The sequence below is a fragment of the Muntiacus reevesi genome, chromosome 3, assembly GCF_963930625.1.
Source record: "Muntiacus reevesi chromosome 3, mMunRee1.1, whole genome shotgun sequence".
Lineage (NCBI taxonomy): Eukaryota > Metazoa > Chordata > Mammalia > Artiodactyla > Cervidae > Muntiacus > Muntiacus reevesi.
The window spans coordinates 65194935-65222350 of record NC_089251.1 but is presented as its reverse complement, the minus strand read 5'-3'; the positions used below and the strand labels follow the sequence as shown (position 1 = coordinate 65222350).

General features: G+C 34.8%; 1 protein-coding gene across 2 annotated transcripts in view; it reads right to left on the bottom strand.

Annotated features, from left to right (window-relative positions):
* Window positions 1–7608: 7608 nt before the first annotated feature.
* The window catches only part of PNPT1 (polyribonucleotide nucleotidyltransferase 1), a 45332-nt gene continuing 25524 nt past the window's right edge, over window positions 7609–27416 (bottom strand). For both annotated transcript variants that reach the window (XM_065929250.1, XM_065929252.1), the window contains exons 14-28: window positions 24768–24838; window positions 22737–22773; window positions 20740–20806; window positions 20562–20651; window positions 19325–19378; window positions 14706–14812; window positions 14174–14245; window positions 14030–14093; window positions 13633–13716; window positions 13212–13295; window positions 12362–12468; window positions 12216–12271; window positions 10663–10741; window positions 9107–9154; window positions 7609–7887 (exon numbers count right to left, since the gene is read on the bottom strand). In XM_065929250.1, the coding sequence (XP_065785322.1) occupies window positions 7729–7887; window positions 9107–9154; window positions 10663–10741; window positions 12216–12271; window positions 12362–12468; window positions 13212–13295; window positions 13633–13716; window positions 14030–14093; window positions 14174–14245; window positions 14706–14812; window positions 19325–19378; window positions 20562–20651; window positions 20740–20806; window positions 22737–22773; window positions 24768–24838 (1179 nt within the window). In that variant the 3' untranslated portion in view covers window positions 7609–7728. The remainder of the gene's footprint in view (window positions 7888–9106; window positions 9155–10662; window positions 10742–12215; window positions 12272–12361; window positions 12469–13211; window positions 13296–13632; window positions 13717–14029; window positions 14094–14173; window positions 14246–14705; window positions 14813–19324; window positions 19379–20561; window positions 20652–20739; window positions 20807–22736; window positions 22774–24767; window positions 24839–27416) is intronic.

The window sequence follows — 27416 nt, the reverse complement described above, 5'->3', positions numbered from 1 at the left end:
ATACTGGTAAATGTTATGACCAAAGGGGAAAAAAAATAGAGAGTGAGTTTGGGAAGGGTGATGTTCATTGAGGGAGGCTTCTGAGGGTCTGCTATGCATTTCCCTGGGGGCAGAGAGAGCCAGAAAACAGCGACTCCAAGTACAAAGCCTTGAGGCTGTAGCATCCTGAGTGAGTGAGAGGGATAGTAAGGAAACCAGTGTGATTGGAGTGGAGTGAGAAAGGGGGAAAATGGTGGGAAGTAAAGTTGGGAGTTGGAGAGAGGCCGTTTTGGGGCCTCGGAGTTTACTTTGAAGAGTTGCAAATTCACTGGGGAGTTTTGAACTAAGGAATGAAATGATCTGAGCAGTGTTTCAAAGCATCGTTTCCATATTCCCTATAGTACCCCTTTTCTGCCATACTCCCCAAGATCTGAAATAAAGGAACAGAGAAATAGGGAACAGAGTTAAATCCTTGGGACTCATCTTGCCCCTTCTGGATCCTCTGGCCCAGGTTTTGTTTCTTTTTTGTTCTAGGTCACAGGGTTCTATCTTCTGCAAAGGCCGACCTCTAACATTGTTAAGATCCAGGACAAGCATACAAATGGAAGACCGTATACTATATGTTTGAAGATTTTAAATTTTTAAATCAATCTTTTAAATAAAAATATATTCTTTTCCTACCGTTGGCATACCTTGAGAAATACATATTCATGTGGCCTGGAAACTAAATTCAAATCTAGAATTCTTGAACTCTTCAGAGTTCCACCTTCTCCCTTTGGCCCTTGAAGTCCTTAGCCTGCCTCTCTCTTACACTTCAGCTCTGTCCTGCATTTTGACAGCTCTCATGTGCACAAATAGGATACCCTAACCTTTTGTCCAGATTCTATGTTTGCACTCCCTGAATGTAGTCACCCTTGGCTGCTCCTCAAGAGGACAGAATTTGGGAAGAGGACTGTGCAGACCCTGGGAGCAGGCTTGGCCTTTGGGACAAGGAATTCCAGGGTGCCCAGAGCATGATCTGGAAGGGAAAGAGTGGATTCCAGCTGGACACATCCGTTGGTTTCATTGATTTCTCATCCCATGGAGAGAAGCATGGACAGAGGGCCAGAGCAAGATTCTCTAAAATATACTGAAGGCAGTGATGCACTGCAACACTGTGTTTTTTCACAGCAAAAATTTTTTTTCAGGAAGATTCAACCCCAAAGGCTAAGATAGATAGGTATCTTTATCTATATATGTAACATTTACTTCTACCATTCTTTTTTAAACACAAATAATGGAATATCATATGTACTGGTGTTCTAGTGTACCTTAGTTTGTTTAAACCTTCTATACATACCTATGTCATTACCAGTACTTTGTAATTTCAAACAATAAATGGTTGTACAGAAGTAGTTTTATGTGTGTCAACACATGTGTAGGGCTGGATGATTCTATGTTGTGAGAGGCTGTCCTGTGCATCACGGGATGTTTAGCAGCATTCTTTGCTTCTACCCACCAGATGCTAGTAGTGTTGCACCTCATCCTCCTGTTGTGATCATCGGAATTATCTCTCATCCTTGCCAAATGTCTCTTGAGAGTACATTACACTTTTTAATTCTTAAGGATTAAAAACAGTTCTCTCTACAGAGTAAAACTGGGTTCTCAATCTTATTGCCTCATGTCCTTGAAATGTGAGGCTTTGTTTTCACCCTTCCTAATTGTTTGATAATTTTATGCTGTCTGCTGCTGCTGCTAAGTTGCTTTAGTCGTGTCTGACTGTGAACCCAGAGACAGCAGCCCACGAGGCTCCGCCGTCCCTGGGATTCTCCAGGCAAGAACACTGGAGTGGGTTGCCATTTCCTTCTCCAGTGCATGAAAGTGAAAGTCATGTCCTTGAAATGTGAGGCTTTCTGTTTTCACCCTTCCTAATTGTTTGATATTTTTATGCTGCTGCTGCGTCGCTTCAGTCGTGTCTGACTCTTCACGACCCCATGGACTGCAGCCTACAAGGCTCCTCCGTCCATGGGATTTCCAGGCAAGAGTACTGGAGCGGGTTGCCATTGCCTTTTCCGGATATATTTATGAAAAAACTTTTATGAGAGATTTTTTGCTGTATAATTAGTTTTTCCTCAAGGTGACTAATCTTTAAGGCTATCCCCATTTAAAAAGTCATCAAAACTGATAACCTATATCTTCTTCACTGATATTCCGATTTTTTTGCTTCTTTTCAGCCAAACTCTTCAAGGGTTGAAGTTGTTTTATACTCAATTTCATTTCCTCACCTCACCATTCAGTCCTTAATTGAACTTACCTATTCTGGTTTCTGGGCTTCACAGTGGCTCAGCAGTAGAAAATCTGCCTGCAATGCAGGAGACTCGGATTTGCTCCCTGGGTTGGGAAGATTCCCTGGAGGAGGGCACAGTAACCCACTCCAATATTTTTGCCTGGAAAATCCCATGGACAGAGGATCCTGGTGGGCTACAGTCCCTAGGGTCACAAAAAGTCGGACACAACTGAAAACGACTGAGCATGCACGCATGTGCATACACATGTATATTCTGGTTTCCATCACTCAGTCCTCACCAAAAAGCTCTGTTAAACTCACTAAAGATCTCTATGTAGATAATGCCAACAAACATCTTTCAACCTGTTTTACTTGATTAAAATAGACATTTTTGTCTGAACTTCCTTCTTTTCAATCATCTCATGATGATTCCTGCTTTATCCTTCAGATGTCACTACAATTATCATTTATGTAGAGGAGCCTTCCTTGACTTCCTTCCATATCCCTTGGAATGTACCAGAAAACTTAATTCACTTTAGTTTAAATGATAAGAGAACTCATTGGCTCATGTGAATAGAAAGTCTGAAGATAAGATGAACCTGTGTTGATTTGATTGACTTGAGTATCAATGAGAATTTGATTCCCTTCCTCTTGATTCTACTTTCTGCTCTGCCTCATCTATCCTCAGGCTGAATCCTTACCTTTATATTTATTTGTATGGGTTTTGATTAATAATTGTCTCCACATGTAGATAAAAAGTTTTCATGAAAAAAAAAAAAAAAAAAAAGTTTTCATGAGTCTGAGGAGCTATGTTTTTCTCACCATTGCATCTCCGGTAGCTAGGATCTCATTTTTCTGAGATGGTCATGGCACTTTTACAAGAGCATGTATGGGTATGAGTGTGTTTGTGTAGGATAATGGTAGTCCTTTGGTTATGTGAAATTGGAAGGGAGTCAGGCATGTCTCTGTATAGACTTTTAACCTGCCCTCAAATTCTCAGCCCTGATCTTTTTTGTTTTTTGGTGGAGATGATTTGTGCTCTTCTGCCTCATCACCTCTGTGGGTCATCTAGATTGTGACTTCCTCTGTTCTGCTAAATTTACCACTGCTTTTCTATTTGCTTGTCATGCAACCAACATTTGTTAAAATCTCATCTCTGCTATTGTCTTTTGTTTGCCCTTTGGACTCTTTTAAAAAAATTACTTAACTGTGTTATTCATTTTTCATGTTTAACCAAGGTATTGTCATGCTTTTATGGTTTTTTAATTTTTTAATATTTACATTTTTTAATGTTTAGTTTTCTAATTCACTTGAAACCTTTTGTGTATATGAAATAGGATGTCAATTTAAAATTTTCAAATGGGAGAGTCAACTGTCAACATCATTTACAGATGAAATTATTTGAAATGCTATTTAAATTATATTCTTTATTAAATTCACAGACATATATCTAGATTTGAGTATGCATTCACTTTTTCCATTATTTTATTTGGCCAACTCTAGTACGACAATTGCTGTATGTAGGTTTAGTTTGTTTTGATTTTTGATTTGTGTGGTGGCCATATACATGCACCATTCTGATTTCCTTAAAGATATTGTACTCTGGAGAACAGTTATTCGATAGCAAGTGACCCCTTTGGGTGACTTGTCCTTTCTTGTCCACAGAACTTCTCTAATGGACAACTTTGGCTTGGGGTAAAATCTAGTTGTAATATGCCTGGGGACTACTTTGCCTGATAAGGGAGGAGATTATACACCAAAGGAACTGAAATAATAAACTAACATGTGCTAACAGGAACCAGAGTACACTTGGGATTGAATTTTGAGGGTTCTTGATCAAGGGGACTGGAGGCTAAGACTGGATAATCAAGGTTTCACTGACTTTGGGGATGGGGCAAACTCACTGCTGGTGTAGCTCTTTGAAACCTGGAAAAATTGAGAGAAGTGGAAATGAGCTCATACCATAACAGCAGCGGACTGCTATTTATTTTGGCAGGTATATGTGGCCTGTTTTATAACAATTTAAAGTGTGTTTCAGATAATCATCTGCAAATGTTTTTTCTTTTCCACCTGTTTTTAATCTCATCACACTGATTAGGACCTCAGAACACTGATGGTGTGTTATGTTCATCATTCAACACTGATGAGTCAAATAGTGGTGATTCTTGTTTTGTTCCTGACTTTAATGGCAACATCTTCAGTGTTATATACATGTTCTTCATTGCTGATAGATACCACTTACCAAGTTGAGGACAAATACTAATATTCTAAATTCTCTAGGAAATGTACATTGAATCTTATAAATTGCCTCTCTTGCATCTGGTTATCATATGGTTTTTCTCTATAATTCACTATAGAGATTATATGCCTACCCATCCTTGCATTCCTGTAGACTATTTGGTCCTAATAGCTATTGCCAATATTTTATTAAAATAATTTATCTGTTTTCACAGATGATAATGGCCTACACATTTTAGTGTTTTTAAAAATATGGTCTCTTCTGAGTCCTTGGCAATTGCATTAAATTTTATGGCCACAATATCAGAACTATAGCCGACTGCAATTTTGGTTTTCATGAAACAATGGGTATTCTTTAATGTTTCTCAGTATATGCAGAATCATAAAACTGTTCCATTCCACAGGCAGCCTTTCCCTTTATAATCATTCTTAAAAGCCCAACTCAAATATCACCTTTCCCTAATGATGTCCTATTCAAATTCCACTTCTTAGAAACTTTCACTTTTTCTTCCGATTAGAATTAACCTATTCTTTCCCCTATCTTTTTATGACTTTACTAGACTGCTCATCAATCAGCTTTTCATAAATTACTGACTCTATATGTAAATCTCAGAAGGAAACAAACTATTCCATAACTTAGTACTGTGCTCATAATAGGTAGTTTTAATTACCTTTAATTTTGTAAATTTCAGAATTTAATTTGAAACATGTTGCAGTGATTTGAGATATGCCTGAGATGGTAAAACTAAGATTGTTTGAAAACATTATCTCTGCAAAAGTCATTTATGCCTCAGTTGCCTTTTCAGATGTTCAGGTGAATATCCAACCAATATGTTGGTTGGTGATTTCATGCTCATATTTAATAAATCAAACACTTTTTTCAAAACTATTTACCCCTCCAGGTTTACTATTCATATCATAGATCTGCCTGTCTTCACAACCCTCAGCTGAAATCTGCCTTTTTTCTTTTCTCACCTGTATCCCCTACTATCTGAGTTAATCTAAGTCTATCCATTTTCTTTTTATTGTTTGTTCTGCAGTATCTTGGGTATAGGCTCAGTCCATTTTTTCTGTACGTTTTCCTCTCCCAGAAATGAGCCCTTAAGGATTCCTTGGCTTACTTGCTTGCACCAGGTTTAGGGTTATCAGATTTAGCAAACAAAAATACATAAAACCCAGTAAAATGTGAATTTCAAATAGACGAGGAATAATTTTTTTAAAATATAAGTATATCCCAAATATTGTAGAGGCCATACCATACTGAACATTTGTTTACCTGTAATTTCAGTTTCACTTGGCATTCTGTTATTTTATCTGGCAATCCTGATCAGGTTTGACACCTTTCTCAAGTTAAGCCTGTCCTTTTCTCGTCCAGAAGTTGAACTCAGAGACAAGTAACTTCCTGTGGACAGCCATCTTTTGCCCCATGCTATGAAAATGTATTGACTTAGAAGAAAAAAGCTGTTATATGGAAAGAAACACAAACGAGAGGTCATGAGGCTCCACAGTTAGGGGAGAACTGTCTTAGTTCCTAATAATTACCTGACAGTCCTGGTTCCATTCCACCATAGGGATTATGACTGACTTTCTGTGAAATAAATTCATGGCCCTGTGATAAAATTCCCTCTTGGTTTTCGCTTAATTTAGATTGGTTCTGACCCCTGATGCCAAGATAAGATTCTCTTTTCCATTTCCGCTGCCTACCATCCTAGTCTCTCATGAGCCTGAAATTTTGTAAAGGTCATTTAAACTTACACGACCTTCTTATCTTTCGTCTTCTTACAAGTAAGCAAACATTATTCTTTCCAAATGCTTTGAAAATTATCACCTTGTGCTGATTACATCTCCTCCTGTTTTATATTTTTATAAAATTCGCTAATTTTGGTGAAGAACAGGCCCAAGACTAGGGAGTAAAAGGACTATGTGAAATTGGTTCCTAGAATAGAAAGGCTGCTGTGTATTCTACACATAGCATACTCATAAAGCTGTTAGTCCCTTTATCCGGAACCTTCTTTCCAAAATTGCTGTGTATTTTCCTCCACTTCATTTAGGTCTCTGCTCAAATGTTACCTATTCAGAGATGCTATTCTGGATCATTTTATCTATAATAGTACCATTTTTTTTTAATTAAAAAAAAAATCACCCTATCCCCCTTACCCAGTTTTTCTTTAAAGAACTTACCACTGTCTGATTTGTATAGTTACTGTTTCCATCCACTAGAATGTGAGCATTGGAACTTTGTTTTGTTTACTGACATACCTCCTGTATACATTCTAGAACTCGGCACATAGTAAGTATTGAATAAATGAATGCTATGCTTGGCTGAACTGAAGTAAGAAAGATAATGATGTTAGATCCAGAAATTCAAGATATTCTATAAGAGAAGAAAAAAAATGATTGTATTTAAAAAACTGTGATTTATGGGCAGGGAACTGTTAGTAACAGAGATTATAAAGGAACAAGTCGCATTACTACCAAAGATGGGTAGTCAGTTTGTCATTATAAATTAGAGATCTTAGCATATAATAGCCCTTGTATAAGAACTTAATGGAAAGCAGGGAAAACTACCAAGATATGAATGAAGACAAAAATAAAAAAAGTTCAGACATAACATGTATGACCTTGGTTTAAGTGGAAATGGAACCCTTTGGTGGTTTGCAGTTAGTGACCTGTATTTTCACTTTGTGGCACTGCTGCTGCTACAGCTAAGTCACTTCAGTCATCCGACTCTGTGCGAGCCCATAGACGGCAGCCCACCAGGCTCCTCCATCCCTGGGATTCTCCAGGCAAGAATACTGGAGTGGGGTGCCATTTCCTTCTGCAACACATGAATGCATGCTAGGTCGCTTCAGTCATGTCTGACTCTATGCAACCCTATGGACAGCAGCCCACCAGGCTCCTCTGTCCACAGGATTCTCTAGGCAAGAATACTGGAGTGGGTTGCCATTTCCTTCTCCATTGGTCTCCAGAGGTTAAGAACTAGTTTTATTTTTCCAAATTATTAGCAGCTGGGAGTCTTATATGTGTAAATGATTTACTTTTAATAATAAATATGTATTGATTTATAATGTAAATAATAATACAGGTAACTCGGAATTTAAAAAATGGAACACGTAAAATAAGCATTTTCATACAAATCATTAGAATATATTTATATTATATATAAATCTACACGTTAGAAGATGCTACTGAAATTTTGCTCTATAGAATATAGAATATCACTCTAGAATTCGTAAAAAAAAAAATCACCGGGAAGAATTAGATGATGACTGTGAAACAGATTCTCCCATTACAATACTACTTCTGTCATTTAAAGTTTTGACAACAGTTGTAGCTGGAGACTGGAGCACTTTACGAGAAAGCCTCATTCTTCCATCAGCTGGATCACGTCCAAAGTATTTCACCTGTTTTTAAAGAAACAAATATACTTTAAATATACTGGCGTGCTGCAGTCCATGGGTTGCAAAGAGTTGAAGATGACTGAGTGACTGAACAACATACTTTATAAGTTATAGCACATTGACTGATACCCAAATTAAAAGATACTTGGTCCAAAAAGACAATGATTAAAGTTTTCACTTGTTCACTGAAACCATACCTCAGTGCTAATTGGAGATATATGCTAATAAATACTTGGTTAAGTAGTGATTATATATATATTTATTTTTAAGTAGTGATTATAAAAAGAGAAAAGAGACGGATATTTAGTTGCCCAATTATAATCTTCTGTTAGATTTATCTGTGCCTTTTTGTTTGTCCCTATTATGGAAGAACAATAAAAACCATGGTGAATTAATCTAAACAAGAGCTTCTTGACCCTAACTGTGCTACAATCTATATAGGATTATGCTTAGGTCACTCAGACTAACACTCAAAGGACCATCTATCATGCTGAAGGTTATTCGGCTTGACCTTAGACACTGAAAGTCAGGGGGAGATGTGCTAAGTTTTAAGTTCCTTCTGATGTTAAAAAAAAAAAAAAATGTTATACAGAGAGATTATGTTGTAGTTATTACTTTTCCCCAGAGGCTTTGTGGATAATGGAATGACAGATTGGGAATAAATTTATGTCTAGTTTTTACTCAGGTCATAGGTATTAGTACTACTGGAACAGAATGTAGTGTAGCCAAAAAAACAACAAACCAAAAAACAGACTGGCAACCACTTCTTTCATCTATTCATAAGGACTATTACAAAGGTCAATTTTGTTATCAAAATTCCAGAACTGACATCATGGCTTTCATCAAACTTAAAAACTTTCAGCCTCAACCAGTATATACCGAAGCAATTCAAGTCTTAACTCCTCAAAGTTACTTATCATGTTTCTCATGTCCTGTCTCTGAATCACTGATTCTACATATCCATCGCTGAGTCGCTCATGTATTTTTAAAAGCTTTAAAGGGGGACTATTGTCCTAACTAACCTGTAAGCTCTTTGAGGGTAAGAATTGTATCTAAATCCCTAATGAGTCTGTTTTAAGGAAGAAGTTAAAAAAGAAGACAGCATATAAATAACATAAACCACAAATGTAGATTTGATTCTTTCAGCTTATTTGATTAAACAAATAATTGAAACTTAAAGTATAATTTACAACTTTAAGGCTAAAAGGATGAATACAAGTACCTGAATTTCTTGGCCAACTTCTAATCCTAAAGCACTGGGATGTTTAATCTGAAAGACAACACGTTAATCTATTAGTTGTCATGCATAACTACCTACTATCTATGGTAGTATACATTTTTTTCCAAGTGGAAAATAGCTTTATTGGTTTAATCTATGAATCTAGGGGCAAGGTATATAAATATTTGGTCTATTATTTTTTAACTTTTCTGTAGGTTTAAAAAATTTCAAAATAAAATGCTGAGGAAAAATAAATTGCAGTCTTACGATGATTATATATTCATGTACTCTTATCTTTTCAGAACAATGTCCTATATGTGATAGGACTCGTAGGTCCAAAGGTACTTGTACCTTTACTAGACACTCTCCAAAAAGTTTGCCCTAATTTACATTCCTGTAAGTTCATTTTTATCTTTACACTCTGATGTACACTGGGAATTTTCAACTATCTGAAAAGCTGAAAAATGGGAACTTGGCTTTGCTTGCATTTAAAAAATTTGCTATTGGCACTGAATATCTTGGTCAGCTTAAAAAACAATTTTTCCATGTTCTTTGCTCATTTTTCCTATTGACACTCATTTTTCTTACTGGTCTATACAAGCCCTCAATATATGAAGCCTCTGTCATATGTTAAAGTGTTTTTTTCCCCTTAAATTGTTGCTTGTCTTTCAAACTTACTATAATTTTGCCAAAATTTTAAAAAATGATGGGGTCAAATGTTATCACTTTATTTACATTTTTGGCTTTGATATCATGCTGAAAAAGATTCTTCCAGTTCCAAGATTAATAAAATATCTGTATTTTCATCTGGTGTTCTGCCTCAACCCCTACCCTTCCGGATGTCCAGATTTTCTTTTTCTGCCCTCACTGCCTTAAACATTTTTTTCTTTTTTACATTTAACTCCTTGATCCAAATAGGACTTTGGTATAAAAAGAGGAAAGATCTTGTTTTATGAAAACAGGCTATTCCAATATGATTTATTGAATAATCTTTCTCAACTAAAAATGCAACTTTTAGTATGTATTATATTTTTATGCACATAACTGGGTTTATTTCTGATTTTTGTTGTCCATTTCTGGGCCAGTAATCCATTGTTTTATCCTGTATTGCTTTATATAATATTTTAATATTTGGTAAAACACCTATTATTTCTCTGCCTCATAGCATTCTCGAGTGGTTTCATATTCTTAAGTCTTCCAAATATAGACTATAATAAAGACTAAGGACATCTTAAGAATTATCTTTCCATGACTGGCTAGTCAGGAAAATAGGGAAAACAGGGCTATAGCTAGATGTTTTTAGAAACTGCTTTGTGTTATCTCTAGAACTGTTCCACCTCAAAACATTCAAGAATGTTTCTACTCCATCATCGAAGGAGAAACATTATCTGGTAAACAGTGTAAACCCTTTTGTCAAGCAGTATTTGTCTTGTTTGTTTTGTCTTTGTATTTAGTTTAGTAGTGGACAAAGTGTACAGTCCTTATCAACCTAGGTAATTTCACTATGGTTATTTTAAGGCAGTTAAAAAAATAATCAAATCTGCCTTTCTTGTTTTTACCTTTCGTTGATCAAGTTGTGTGTTGTGGAGTAGTACTGCAGTCATATTTGGATAGAGTTTAACCATTACTCCAGTGTCTCTATAGTAAGGAAATAAGCCTGATTAGAATAATAAGGAACTTTATTATCTACAGATAATTAATCTGTGGCTATGTTTTCACAGGAGAACAAAGTAAAAACACATAAAAACCACTCTCTAGTACATGTTTTTTATAACTATAAAAAGTATGATTATCTAAGTGGGATACTTATTTTTCTAACAGAAAATACATATTGTATTTAAATATTTATGGATCAAAGGACAGAGAAAAGATAAAGGAAAAATAGGTAGGGAAAAGCTTTTGGAATATATATTCTTTTATATTTCTCGTCATAATATTTTCCAAAAACTTTTGAAATGGCCTTAAATATTTTAAAGTAAGTGTAGAATTATCAGCAACCTGTTAAGTAGTGATTTAAGGAAGTGAAGTGAAGTGAGTCAAAGTTGCTCAGTCGTGTCTGACTCTTTCCGACCCCATGGACTAGTCCCTGGAATTCTCCAGGCCAGAATACTGGAGTAGCCTTTCCCTTCTCCAGGGGATCTTCCCAATCCAGGGATTGAGCCCAGGTCTCCCACATTGCAGGTGAATTCTTTACCAGCTGAACCACAAGGGAAGCCCAAGAGTACTGGAGTGGGTGGCCTATGCCTTCTCCAGTGGATCTTCCCAGCCCAGGAATTGAACTGGGGTCTCCTGCATTGCAGGCGGATTCTTTACCAACTGAGCTATCAGGGAAGCCCAAATTTAAGGAAGCGGATTAGATAAAATGGGGTACCTATTTTATTAAAAAATATATCTTTTTTCCTTTACCCTACTAAAATAAGCCAGCAATTTCTTAGTTTTTACTTGTGATATTAAACAAACTATTCCACTGTCTTTTATAATTCATTTCAATTAGTTCGAACATTATGTTGCATTTGATAATTTCTTTTTTCTTTTTCTTATTAAGTGAATTTTCTTTCTTTTGGTGGGGAGGTGGGAAGGAGGGGATGTGGGATCATAGTTGCCTGACCAGGGATCGAACCCACACCCCCTGCAGTGAAAGCCTGTAGTCTTAACCACTGGACCACAAGGGAAGTCCCAAAAAGGTAATTTTCTGCTTCAGAAAATTCAGTCTTTTTAGCTAAAAAAAATGAGTTGAGGTTGAAACTGGCATTTAAAAAATTGTACTACTTAGGCATTTAATACTAACTTTAAAACAAGTCAACAAGAAACTACCAAAAAGAAAAAAAGTACAAAGAGAAAGGAAATATGTTTAATGGAAGATTAAAACAGTGGTAACTTTGGTTAAAGAAAGCAATTCAGTCAGAAAAATCTATTAGTATAATAATCATCACAGAACCATGTTCATGTTGTAGAAAATAAATTTTATCTTAAGAATAATGATTATATGGTAATTGACACATAATCTAAACACCTTATACTTGCAAAATAAATAATGCAAATGTGAAGTTAATATGAGGTTATAATATAAAATCTTACACAAAAAGTAGCACAGCATTTTAGTTGATATTACCTGATTTCAGTTATTGTAGCAGTGTACACCGCTCCAAATTCTAATTGCTGCTCTTGCTGTAAGTACAAAATAAACCATAAAATTCATAAAGAAAACAGTAACAAAAGGTAGAAAAAAAAAGTAACTATCAAAAGCTCAATACTTACATCATCTTTGCAGATATCAGTAATGAAGTCTCTTGCTTCATGCATGGCACTAGGTGTTGGTGCAAAGATAGAAAATGTTTCTTCATCTACCTGGCTGATAGTGACTCCTTTTAAAAAGATAATTTATTACATATTGAAGTTAACTTGCTCATTCCAGTGGAGAAAAGACTTAACACTGCCAGGCCCTAGGGATACAATAGTGAACCAGTGTCCCTACTTTCTTGGTGGGAGAAAACAAATTTAAGTTCTGATTTTGGTTCTGTGCTTTTAATTCCTCACCATTTCTTCTTTTTCCCTCTTTTTAGAGTGGTCGTCGGATGGATGAGGGATGAAATCATGTCATTTCTCAATCTTGAGAACTGCCTAAGGTTACTTGACTTCTTATGCTCCTTCTATAACCTCACAGCTGGTAAGTGACTAGGTATCCCAAAACATTGATTCCAGAAAAAAAAGCAAAGTAAAGCATACTACTTCTACACATATTCTCTAAAGAAATAAAAGAAAGAAATAGAAAATAAATGAGACTTAAGTGAAAAATAGAACTCATAATAAGAAAAATTAAAGAAAACTCTTCTAACGTAAAAAGTAGTTTTTCTAAATGTCTGATTTTTAAATGTTGAGGAAGAACGGATTAATTTTCTAAGTCACCCTTCTTGAATATAATTAAAGATGATCGTTTACTAATTAAGAGGCATACATAGAAATAAAGACATGTCGATGTTACATCCTTTTCTCATCTCATTGAAATGTCAGCGTTACATTTCTCATAGTTTTGGAGAAACACAGTAGAGATGTAATGGCAAACTTACATGACCTAAATAAAAAATCCCAAACTTCATACAACTCTTACCTGTCTCAGCCTGAAGTTTTTTTAAATGATATCCACCTGGTCCAACAAATTTTGCTCGTTTTGATAACGGAACCTGAACAGTTTCTGAAATGTAGCATAGACAAAAATAGAAATAATTCACATTCATTCATTCATGAATATATATATATGTATGTATTTATGAACCTAGAAATGTACTGGTCAATCAAGACTTGGATAAGACACACGTAGAAATATTTTAGTATGAAACAGAAAAACAGTTTACTATGTGACTAAAAAAGTTCTTATGTTTCAGATTATCCCCTCAAATTTAAAGTATTTTAACTATAAAAGCATTTAAATTGTTTTGTTTTGTGTATGAATTAAAAAAATAATTTTACATAGCCGTGTACTTCCATATAATAATGTTTACCTTATCAAATCAATAATTTTAATGTATTACCTACAACAGGTCCATTTTCTTTTCTAGATGCTCGAGGTTTTGAAATAGTTTTGTTCATTATCTGTAATATCTCCTTTTTTGCCACTAGAAGAAATAAAAACATAATAATCAAAGTTCTTTGCATCTCAATTACCTTAAAAATTCTACTTGTATTCCCCTCTCCATAAATCCTATCTTGGGGAATCAATTTGTAAAAACTGAATTTTCACTGGTCATCCACTTTGGTGATAGTACCTAGTAACTTAATACTTCTTGATTTAGGTTATTATGTTAAATTTCATTTTCTAAAGCAGTATTTTAGAATAAGCCTATTTTAAATAATACGCCTAATAGGAATTATAATTCACATTTAACACATAGTGAAGAAAGAAGAATCAGGCATACTATCTTGGTGTACCTGAGGCTTGCTGAATGGCTTCCATTACAATTTTTATTGGTATTCCAGGTAATTTGATGTCAGCCTAATACAGAAAAGTCAAAAAATTATATAAATATTGATTTCTGATATAATTATTTAAAAATAAAATAGGTTCTAAAATACCTGCAATGCAGTTATTCCTTTAGAAGTGCCAGCTATTTTGAAATCCATGTCACCATGGTAATCTTCAATCCCCTTAAACAATTTAAAAAATTAAGATATAGTAATAGTTTTAAACAAAAGTGAAATTCACCCATAGTCACTGTGGAGGAATTTTTAAAAATAGTTTTATAAGTAAACTATGCCCTTTAGAACATATATATTTCACATATTAATAAAATAAACTCATGTATTAAATACAAAAAAATATGGTGTTTTAAGTTACATATATTTCATCAGAAAATCAGTTTATTTTTAGATAATGTCCCATAAATGCATAAGGACTAATTTATAATCATCCTAAAGTGAGCTAATATGAATACTCACTGTAATATTTGTTTTTAACTCACATCCTATAAAATCCAAGGCAGATATGCAGGAGGAAAGTAAGAACACGGACTTCTATTTTTCTAGCACTAGCATTCTTTTAAGCACTTTGTTTACAAAGTGTGTATAATCTTCACCATTAAACATTTGAAAATGTGAATATACTTGCCAGAATATCTGTCAGCAAACGATAGTCTTCTATTTCACCTTTGTCAGGATTGTTTTTGGTGACCAATCCTATTGCCACACCTGCCACAGCAGATGAAATTGGAACTCCTGTAATTGAGAAAAAGAACTTGTGTACAATGTGTATGTACCAGCCGAACATAGGTTATTCATCGTTCTGTTGACCTTTATTTTAATATAACTGGATGGTGTTCTATATTGACAATTGTCCGACTCTTTGCGACCCTATGGACTATACAGTTCACGGAATTCTTCAGGCCAGAATACTGAGTGGGTACCCTTTCCCTTCTCCAGGGGATCTTCCCAACCCAGGGATCAAACCCAGGTCTCCCACATTGCAGGCAGATCCTTTACCAGCTGAGCTGCCATGGAAGCCTTAATAAATCATCTGCCTGCCTCATTTCTTCTTAAATATATAATAATAAAAGTCCTTTAACATAATTCTTTGTTCTTCAACAAAAACTTCTCCAATAATGGCAAACTTAACTTTTAAACTAATCCATTTTTTTGTGCTTTGCTTTTGGAGCCTTCTTTTTCTTTTGGAAAAATAATCATGTATTTGATAAATCTTTTTAGCCTGAGTCCTTCAGTCCACTTCCCCATGACAGCACCATTAGGTTTTGTGGATCCTCCCAAAAATTATACCCAAGGAATCTAAATGTGAGTCTAATCTTTTCTTTATCTTATTCTTTTGAATAGCTGCAGAGCACTCCGTGTATGTGTTTATAAGAAGTGGGGTTACTGAGTTGAAGTGGGTGTGGATTTACATTTCTTATAATGTCAAACTGTCTTCCACAGTGTGTAGTAGTTTATACTTTTACCAGCAGTATGTGATGCTCCCTGCTATTCTACATTCTTGTTAATTTTTGTTAAATCTTTTGACCTTTGCCATCTGAATGATAAAGATGGTAACTTACTCTTTTTAACTTGATTTCTGTTTTTATGAGTGAAGTTGAACTTTTAAAAAATGTTTTTAAACCATTTATATTTCTTTTTCTGTGAACTGGCTCTTCATGGCCTTTAGCCATTTTCTTACATGGTTAATCTTTTGCTATTGATTTGTAAGAGTTTTTAATATGGACAGATCTTTGTTAAATATATAGTCTGTTACAGTAAATAAAATACAAATATGAAATACACGATAAAATATTATTTTCTAGTCTGTTGATTTTCTTGTGTTTTTTCCTGTATAGGATTTTCTATGTAATCATAGTTCCTAGATTTTGCTTAGAAAGGTTGTTTTTTCTTTTTAATTTTTTTTGGCTGCACTTCATGGCTTGTGGGATCTTAGTTCCCCAATGTGGGGTTGAATCCAGGCCACTGTAGTGAAAGCACTGAGTGGCCACTGGATGGCCAGGGAATTCCCTAGAAAGGCTTTATTTTTTTCTGTCCAAGAGTTTCATAAAATCTTGTTTAATTTTTTAAAAGGAAATTTAAAGTTTTGATCACTTGAAACTTATTTGGCATTAAGGAATGCGGTAGGGATTCATATTTCATATTCTTTATGCCCACAGTTTTAACTATCACCTATAATGTTGATGACTTAAAATCTATCCCTCCTACCTAGTTCTCTCTGATAAACCTAGATCTGTACAACCCATATGCCTGCTGAATATCGCCAGCTAAATGTCCCTAATATATCTTAAATATGTAAATAAATAGAAAAATTTAAATTTCAAAATTTAATCACCCTTGAAAAATCCCTTTTCTCCTGCATTCCCTGTCTTGATTGAAAGCAATGACATATTAGAATCAACACTTCCTTTCTCCCTTCCTTCATCTTAATCAAGTCACAAAAATCTGATTAGAGGTTCATCCTCTAAATATTTTTTGTAGAAAATCTGTCCTTTCCTCCAAATACTGAAATATCCATTGCTACTTCTTTAGTCCAAGTCCACACTATTTCTTCTCCTGGCAAGAGTTTCCCTGTCCAGTTTTCAGATTTTTAGCACCCCTACCCCAGCTCCTATTCTCTCCCATGTCATCGCCTAGGTCTATCATGTAAGCTAGGAATAACTACCCCCCCAAAGAATAGCAGATTCACATCATGCTACTTTTCTCTATAAAATCCTTCAAGTTCCCCATTACTTGCTTTCAGGAATTTTTTATGTAAGTTCTGTGGTCAAAAAAATTTGGGAAATATCCTGTTCCTAGAGATTCAATATTCACATTAACCTATTTAAGCTTATTTAAACCATATTAAACAAACTTGTTTAATCCCATGTAAACATATTTTTTTCCATAGTATATAATAATCAACATCCTGTGGTACTCTTTTTCACGGAATACTGAGTTGGGAAAATTTCAAACTCCTTAGTATAATAATGATCTTTGAAATATGGTCCCAGTGTATTACATCATCACACCTTTCAAATATATTTCAGAAACACACCATACTGTTTTATAACTTTGCACATGCTCCTTTCACATGAAAGATGGGCCTTATTGCTAATATGCCTGGTCAACAACCATTCAACCTTTAAATTCAAATGAAATGTAGCTGTCTCTATGAAGCCAATTATGTTCAACCTAGTTCTTCATCCATATTGTACATATTTGTGCCTTGTACATATTTGTATTAGATCTTTGATGTGTTAGTATCTTTATGTTTGTTTTTGTTCCTGTAAACTTCTAAAAAACTGGGTACCCCTGTAGAGTCTGATGTAAGACATTGCAAGCACTCATATATTTGAATTGAATACCATTTGTTGGCTCTTCCCACAGAATCTGACATTCATTCTTGTCAATTTCTTTTTCTAATTTGGCTCCTTATTTTTTAATGTTAACGTTTTTTTTAAGAGATCAAAACTGTCATTTAACACATTAGTCACATACTACTTTTTATCAGTATCTTTTTTATTGGCAGACCAGTGTTCTTAGTCAATTCAATAACATTTTTAGTCAGTTTTTAAGGACAAGGTTTAGGATGGAGCATCTTCAAGCTCCACTTCAGAACTCTCTCCAACCTACTGATCAGATTCTAGTCCCGGCTGCTCACCCTTCAAGTAGTTATAAACGGTATACTTATCACCCATTATCAATTTCTGCATCCTTTTCTGCCAAGGTCACTAACTGCTAAGCTGAGCTCTAGATACACTGTACAAGCAGCATCCTCCCTCTGCTCTATGGCATGGCTTACTTGGAGTGACTCTCCTCTACCTCCTTGTTAAAATACTTATACACTAGGGTCACTGTCAAGTTCACTGGGTTATTACACTTTACAGGAAATACATATATCTTTCAAAAGTAAGAATTCTTTGTTTCTTTGGTATACTAACCTCCATGATTTCTCTAATACTGCCAAACTGGTTCAGTTATCTTATCCTGAAATTCTCATTACTTAGGATGAGTTTCTGTCTAGACCTAAAGATCTGAATTCATTTAGAGCAGATAAAGACTCTCTCGTGATCTTTTATCTGTCAGTTCACCTTTTTCAGGATGTGTTCTGTGTTTTCCAATATGAGACTGTAAGAGTAATGAATGCAAGCTGCATGAGACAGAGAATTTCTTTTGTTCACCACCAAGTCCCAAGAGTTTAGATCAGTGCTTGGCAGAGTTAGCATATAATAAAAATTTGTTGAATTAATATATGAAGGTGAAAATAGAAATGGTATTTTAACCAGCTACCTTAAATATCAGGTTATGTTTTCCTTCCACTGAACAGAACTAGAAAAGTGTCTTTAACTGCTTTTAGCTTTTTTTTACTTTGCCTTGTTTTAAGGTTTTTAGATAATAGTATCATGGTGGGTCAGTGGTAAAGAATCCTCCTGTCAATGCAGGAGACGTGGGGTCAATCCCTGGGTCGGGAAGATTCCCTGGAGAAGGAAATGGCAATCCACTCCAGTATTCTTGCTGGGAAAATTCCATGGACATTGAAGTGTGGTGGGCTACATACGATTCATGGGGTTGCAGAGTCGGACATGAATGAGTGATTGAACACACATTATACATTTATACCATTCTTTCATTTCATTCTTCATTATATCATCCTTTCTTTTCTTTCTCCTTTTCTGTACTGTAAATATGAGAACTTATAGGGAACTCTGTGTGTGGCCTCTTTGATTTAGGTTCCTCTTCTCTTTCTTTCTAAATAGCATCACTGGTAACTGGCAGATACTGTTTTCAGAGTCTCTTAACATGCTACCTCTTTCCTTTTTGGTGTTTCAGATCCAGAGATTATACTGAATCACTTGCAGTCTTCCTTCCTAAAGTTCTGTGTACTCTTCTATGAGTGGCGTTCTTCCCAGAGTTTGCTTAAAACGACTGAAAGATTACATAAATCATTTTCCTTTATGGGTCCTAATACTTGTGCTTGCTAAGCCAACCTTCCTTAGAGAATGGTATCAATTGCAGAGCTCTCAAAAGCCCAAGGGGTCACCAAATAAATAATTTCAATTTATTACTTTTAGCCAAGAATAAGAATTTCAGCAGATATCTGTAGTTGAAACTGTGCTTTTTAATTATCTTTATTCTGGACTGGTTTGGTAATCTGACTTCTTCAAGTCTTGCTAAAATACAGTTTTAAAAAATCCTATATTTTATTACTGATTAAGTCTATTTATATAAATAAGCTTTGGTAGTTTTTAGACATAATTCTTTTACCTGCATCCATTAATGCTAAACTTCCACCACATGCAGATGCCATAGAAGATGATCCTATAAAAACAAAGGAAAATACTTGCTTTAATATGGATTTTTGTTAAATGTAGAAAATTGCTACTGTTAGTTATTTCCTTACAATTACTCATTTATAATTTAAATATTCAATATTATTTCCTTCCTTCTTTTTAAAAGCACTTAAGGCAAGCTCTCCTAAACCACAGACTACAGAGCTGCATAGACAGGGTGACAGCCATTAACAATGTGTGGCTAAATTTAAGTTATCTGAAATAAATTCAGTCCCTTAACTGAATTTAGCACAGCACAGAGAATTTCTGTCACCACAGAAAGTTCTATTGGACAGCAGTACTAGAGATTCTGTTTCTAGGAAACTACCAGAAAAACCAGCATGCCTCTTTTGTTGCTTAACTAGGAGGCAGTTAAAAATACAGGGCTCTAGCTCTCTCACTGGGCCATAAGCTATAGCCTAATCACACCCAGTAAAGAACTGGAAGTCCTAGTTTAAATATTGAGCTTTGGTATTTTTTACAAAATATCTATAACCATCTGATCTAGGTAGGCTACATGTTTGAGAATCCTGTGCCCTTTCTGCCTTTAATGATTATGCTACCTTCCCTTGACCTGCGACCGAGTTTCAATTTAAATTTGACTGTTGGGAATTTCTAGGCAGTACTCAGTGGTTAGGACTCTGTGCTGTCACTGCCAAGGGCCTAGGTTAAATCCCTGGCTGGGGATCTAAAAGAACTAAAATCCCACAAGCTGCATGGCATGGCAAAAAAGAAAAAAAAAAAGATAATTTCTTTTGAAAAAATAAAAAAATAAATTTGGCTTTTTAAACCCAACCTTTCTCTGTAATATATTCTTATATCTGTGATACATGACAAGTGTCCCCTGCTTAACGGTTCACTTTGTTTTCCTCCCTTCCTCTTTCCAAACTGGCCTTGCTCTATGGTTTGTTTATAAAAATAAGGAAACAAATAACCAAAACTGGATCTACTGTAAAAGAGATACAAAGATAAACATTTTTTTATATTATATTGTTTTCAAAGCATATCATTAGGTAAGAACAGAGATTCAGACAAGTATATGATTAAACATATTTTTCTCTTGCAGTGGTTTTTGGGTACTAATAAACATAATGAAACATTACTTATGAAAAGTTAAAACTCTAACAGGGAGTCCATTCTTTTTCAATGGGAAAAATATTTCAAAACCATACCATTTGACTCTAGTACTTCCGATGTGACTCTTATGGTGAAAGGAAAATCTTTAGGAATAACAGGATACAGAGCTCTCTCAGCAAGAGCACCTAAATCAGAACAGAAAATAATGAGCCAAAAAAAAAAAAAGTTAAGTCTCTTTAGTAAAATCATGTACATACAGAGATTTGTACTTACCATGCCCAAGTTCTCTTCTATTTACACCAGTGACTTTGCCAACTTCATTAGTTGCATAGGGTGGAAACTTAAAAAAACAAACAAAAAGCACGTACATATACAATTGACATGGAAAGATATCCCATATATATAAGTAAGTTACAAATATAAATAGAATCCCATATTTGTTAAAAAAAAAAAAAACAAAAAAAGTACACTCATACACACAGAAAATGTCTGGACCCTAAGACATATACCAAATTGCTAAAAGTAGCTATTTCTAGTGTTTATATGACCTGGGGTAGGAAATGGATGGTTATGAGGATTTACAACTCAAACTTCTGTAATATTTAAATTGTTAACAATAACAAAATACTATATTTTTATAATACAAGAAATATACATTAAAAATGCACATTAAGGAAACAGATCTTTTCCAATAAGGGTATTACTTTAGCCAAGAGTTGCAAACTATTTTATTTGATTGATATACTGTCTTAAAAGAATGTAAACTAGATGTAGTTATTTAAAAAACTGAAAAATTCCTGTAAAAATCTGGAATTCCACTTACTTTAACTAAATATTTTTTAAAAAGAGAGATGGAACATGAATCTGATAAAGCCTCTAGATCTAGTGGTCAATTTGCAGGAGACAGACCACTGAACGGTACCATGAGTGCCATCAGCCCCCAGGCTGTGGGGAATACTACAGGTCAGATGGCTCTGGGAGTTCAACAGAAAGACTGTAAAGAAAAGAATATGATGGAGGAGAGACCTATAGATTAAAAGAGACTTAAAGAATATCAAATTTAAAAAAAAAAAGGATGAGACTACACTGTTGTATTTAGGGATGTGTGACAGAAACCCAAGGAAGTGATTACTATTAATATAAAACTTAGAATAGTAGTTACTTTTAGGGAAAGAAGGTTTTTAAGACTGGGATGAAAAACATGGAAGGACTGACTGGACACCTTCTATTCTATGACTTTGGTGGTAGTTACAAGGATGTCTGTCTTATGAAAACTCATTAAGTCATCCTTTGTTTTATATGGTTTTCAGTATCTGTGTTTTATGATAAAAAGATTACAAAAAGAAAATGAAATAAAATAGCAATACAGCCTGTATCTTTCTCCTGCCTCTGCCCTCACCTCTTTTCCCAATTATCAGCTAGAGCTGTATTTTTTGCAGGTGCCCTTTTTAAAGACTTTATAAAGATGTTTTTTTAAAGACTGCCATATGCTCTTCAGTTCTTGACCTAAGATTTGCCTTATCAATTATAATTCCTCTCTGGCTTCTCTAGCATCTGTATATATCCCAAACAGGTTATTAGGGATTTAAAACCTGTGAGAATCTCCAGGTTTAGATATTCTCTAGCATATATTTTCTACATGAAATATTCTCTATTAGCTATAGCAGATTCAACAAAATTGAATGCTGGGATTCTGGGCAGCCAGCAACAGCCACTCAGAAGGCCTGCTGCTGCACACTAGTCTCCCAAACTGTGTGCTTCAAATACTAATATTAGAGTGCTATATGGTTGTGTCATGTCTGGTCCCTTAGAAAAGCTAATCAAAAACTCATTGCATGTACTGATGTCATACATAAAATAATTTAACATTAAATACCTCAGTTCTTTTGCTGCTAAGCAAATGAGTAAAAATATGAACATTTAAATGAACTAAAGGGAGATGGTGATTTGCCAGGTGAAGTATTTGAAAAGCCCCACTTGTTGGACATACATGTGAACAGTTACAACTCTTTCTTGACTAATACAATATTGTCTACTATACTTTAGCCTTTATGTATTGACTCAGAACAGGATGTTGTTGGTTGGAAAGGTATTGTCTCTCTACTCTCTAAATCCCTCTATAAGCATTAAAATAAGTGCCCAAACCTTAACAGATATATGATAAAACTGGCATAGTAAAATGTTAATGGCAGGAACCTAGGTAGTGGATATAAAGGTTATCTACTGTAAAAATCTTTCAAAATAAAATACTGGGGAAAAATTCACCTTACCTCATAGTGCAGCATGAAATTTTTATCTTTTATCCCACTACAACAAAAAGCATAATATTAAAGACATCATGCAGATATAAATTTATTCAATAAACAATGAAAAGAGATGTAAGGGAATTTTAAAAAACAACTGGTTATTAAGGAGAATTGGTCTGAAATTAAATACCAGAAGAATTAGAAGGATGAATGTCAGAGACAGTTGTGCCCCCCCCCCCCGCCCCCGCCCCTCCCAGGGTCAGGGCTTTTGAATGAATTCTACACAGATTAAGAAAACAATTTTGCTTCAAATAAAGACTTAGATATCCAGACTTAAATACTAAGACAACAGACACATTTTAAAGCATTAATAACTAGTGAGAATCCTAAATGTTATATATATATCATTTAAATCTCAGTTATGATCTTCTAAGACGAACGTGAAATGAAAATCAATAACTGAAATGACAGAACAATCAGAGGATCTGACAGGCAAAGTTTTTTTCAGGGTTTGAAAGGATTGCGAAGAGAACTGTTACTGAATGTACAACATTGGGGAGAATAAACATGAGAAGAAAAAATTCCTGGAAGCAGGAAACCAAATTTTTTTTAATTGAGGAAAAGACAGGCATACACAGGTTCTTGGCACAAGCAGTGTTCCCTTTGAGTGGGATTACAAAAGGCACTTCTCTGTACAGAGGATTTAGAAAGTCTTAAGCCAGGGCTGGATCTGCACAACCATAAATTACAGCCATTTGGAAAGAAACTTGAAAACAAGACACCTCCAGAAGATTAAAGGAATCATAGATTTAGGGGGCTATAGAGGAGCCTAGGGATCATGAGCCAAGTACCTGCACTTTATAAGGTGAGAAGACAAAAGACCAGCATAGATGTGTGATATGTACCACCTCACTTACAGAGGTTATAGACCTGGGACTAGAACGTAGAGAGGTACCCTGGCCAAACCCAGTACACACACTTATGAAGCTGTGTTGCCTCCTAGAAGGGAGTCATCATGAAGAAGAGCAGGGCAACCAAGTTTTGGCCTAGGTGGGAATTTAAAATATAGAAGTTTAAGAGCTCCCCTGCCACAAAGAATCATGATTATGATGACCATTCAAGTCTTATACATACAGCTGCATTGTTATTTTTATTAGGTACATGATAAATAATTAGTGATGCTGTCTTAAAGATGGGCATCCCTGGTGGCTCAGTGGTAAAAAAAAAAATCTGCCTGCCAAGGCAGGAGACACAAAGACATATGTGTATGATCCCTGGGTCAAGAAGATCCCCTGGAGAAGGAAACAACAACCTATTCCAATATTCTTGCCTGGGAAATCCCATGGACAAAGGAGCCTAGTGGGCTACAGTTCATGGGATCACCAAAGAGTTGGACATGACATGGTGACTAAGCAACAACAATCTTGAAGGTACTAGGGATTATCTTCATCAGTTGGGAAGCAGAAAATGGGAGGTAGTCCTTTGGTCATTTGAGACCCTTAACAAAGGAAAGGAAAGCAACCCTGTTAGGCACTGAGGAAAATTTGTGGCTGTGAGTTCAGAACTCTGCTGCAGAAATGTTGGTAAGGACTGTAATATAGATTCTGATCATATAAAATTGATCAACATGATTTTACTGCTGACTTTTTAGGAACAGAGGAGGAGAACCAAGTGTTTTTTAAAACATAAGTTCAAATGTACCTTAGAATTAGATAAGTTTTTTTTATTTAACAACTTCCAGATTCTTTTTGGGAACTGGGATTCTTACTTATTGTTAATAGAAAAATCTATCCAGAGTAATGATTCTTTTTTTTTTTTTTTTTTTTTTTCAGAGTAATGATTCTTGAGATAAGAGAATAAACTAAATGTACCCATGCTAGAGAATTAAATACTTTGAATAAGTAAGTTAGGAGACAAATATAGTACAAAAAAACCCCTGCAATCACTTACGTAATAAACAGAAAAATTAAGTATAGAGATACGGTTTTAAGAAATAATGATAATATGCCACATGAATTATATATTGTAACATCATAACCAGGAAACGTAACTTACTTTATAGCTGTTATAATTCGGTCTGACTTAAAATTAGATTCTAATGAATCAAATGTAACAGTACAAAGCACCTAAAAAAGAAAAAATGAAATTCTTCAGGCTTTAATTTACTAACAACAAAGATGAAAATGAAAAACATGTGAAAAACTCATTTAGCTTTTAAAGAAATAAATACATTCTATTCAAAGCTTGCCAAGGTACAATAAACATTTATTCAAGGTACAGTAAACATCAGAAATTATATAATTTACATATAAACATTATATGTAAATCTAAAAAATCCAGATGTCTAATATCACACAGACTACATACAAAAGGTATTAGGAGTGCTGGGGGAGGAGGACAAGAAGAAGAGTATTTATAAACCTGCCCATAAAGGAATCCTCAATAAAAGTTCAGCCAATAATACTAACTTCCTGCTTAAAACTGGAAAAAAGAAAAAAAAAGCCAATCTAAGAAGACTGAAGGGATATAATATAATCCAGAGACCCTACACTGTATCATTCACAACATCCAGGATACAATCTATAAGAAAAGAGAAAATAGGGGCCCATTCTTAAAAGAAAAGACAATGAATAGAGACAGATCCTGAGTGGATTCAGATGTTGGATTAAAAGACAAAAGATTTTCAATAGCTACTATAATTATATACAAGGACATAAAAAAGAACCAATAGAAATTCTAGAACTGAAAAATAAGACAATGCAAGAGTCAGTGAATATGAACAAGGATTAGAAGAAACTGCCCAACTTATAGAACAAAAAGTGGGGAAAAAACAACACAACCTCCAGGACATATGGGACAATATCAAAAGGCCTAAACATATGTACTGGCAATCCCAGAATGAGAGAAAAGTGAGAATGAGATAGAAAAAATATTTGAAGAAATTACAGCTGAAATTTCTCAAGTTTGATGAAAGATTCACATTTACAGGTTTAAAGCTCAGGAAACTCTTAGTAGGATAAATAAAAGAAAACCACACTTGTCATAGTCATGCTGCTGAAAACCAAAGACAAGGAAAACCTTGAAAGCACCCGGACAAAACAATAAATTACAGGGACAATGATAAATGAATGAATCCTGACTTCTCATCAGAAAAAGGAAAACAAAGAGGAACAGGCCATTTCTTTGAGTGCTAAAAGATATCAACCCAGAATCTATATTCTGGCAAAAAGATTCTTTGTAAAAAGATAAAGACATTTTCAGATAAATGAAAAATAGGAATTTGTTATCATAAGATCCAAAGGACAATACTAAAGGAAGTCTTATCAGATTGAAGGAAAGTAACACCAAAAAGAAACCTGGGTCTTCAGGAAGAAATAAAGCCCATCAGCAATGTCAAACATGTGGGTCAATATAAAAGTCTATCTTTTTTTTTCTTTAAATACATAATTGTTATTTTAAACAATTGTTAAACAATAACAATTTAAATAATTGTTAAACAATAACAATTTAAACAATTGTTAAACAATAACAATTTAAACAATTGTTAAACAATTATGTATTTAAAGAAAAAAAAAGATAGACTTTTATATTGACCCACATATTTGACATTGCTGATGGGCTTTATTTCTTCCTGAAGATCCAATGGGGGAAAAAAAAAATAATTGTTTAAAATAAAGGTCATAATGTTGCCTTGTAGAGTTGTAACACAGGTAGATATAACTCCTGAAGTAAATATAGCATAAAGGATAGAATAAGGGGCAAATATACCTAAATGGTTGCACTTTACCCATTTTGTGTGAAGTGAGAAAAATAAACTGTAAAAAGACTATGAAAAGTTAAGGATACACACCATATTCTCTAATAGTAACCATATAAAATAATATAGAAGTGTAGCTAAAAAGCAAATACACAAATTATTTTTTTTTTTTTTTTAAATATTATTTTATTAGTTGGAGGCCAATCACTTTACAACATTTCAGTGGGTTTTGTCATACATTGGCATGAATCAGCCATATAGTTACACGTATTCCCCATCCCGATCCCCCCTCCCACCTCCCTCCCCACCCGACTCCTCAGGGTCCTCCCAGTGCACCAGGCCCGAGCACCTGACTCATGTATCCCACCTGGGCTGGTGGTCCGTTTCACCATAGATAGTATACATGCTGTTCTTTCAAAACATCCCACCCTCACGTTCTCCCCCAGAGTTCAAAAGTCTGTTCTGTACTTCTGTGTCTCTTTTTCTGTTTTGCATATAGGGTTATCGCCACCATCTATCTAAATTCCGTATATATGTGTTAGTATACTGTAATGTTCTTTATCTTTCTGGCTTACTTCACTCTGTATAATGGGCTCCAGTTTCATCCATCTCATTAGAACTGATTCAAATGAATTCTTTTTAACGGCTGAGTAATATTCCATGGTGTATATGTACCACAGCTTCCTTATCCATTCATCTGTTGATGGGCATCTGGGTTGCTTCCATGTCCTGGCTATTATAAACAGTGCTGCGATGAACATTGGGGTGCACGTGTCTCTTTCAGATCTGGATTCCTCAGTGTGTATGCCTAGAAGTGGTATTGCTGGGTCATATGGCAGTTCTATTTCCAGTTTTTTAAGAAATCTCCACACTGTTTTCCATAGTGGCTGTACTAGTTTGCATTCCCACCAACAGTGTAAGAGGGTTCCCTTTTCTCCACACCCTCT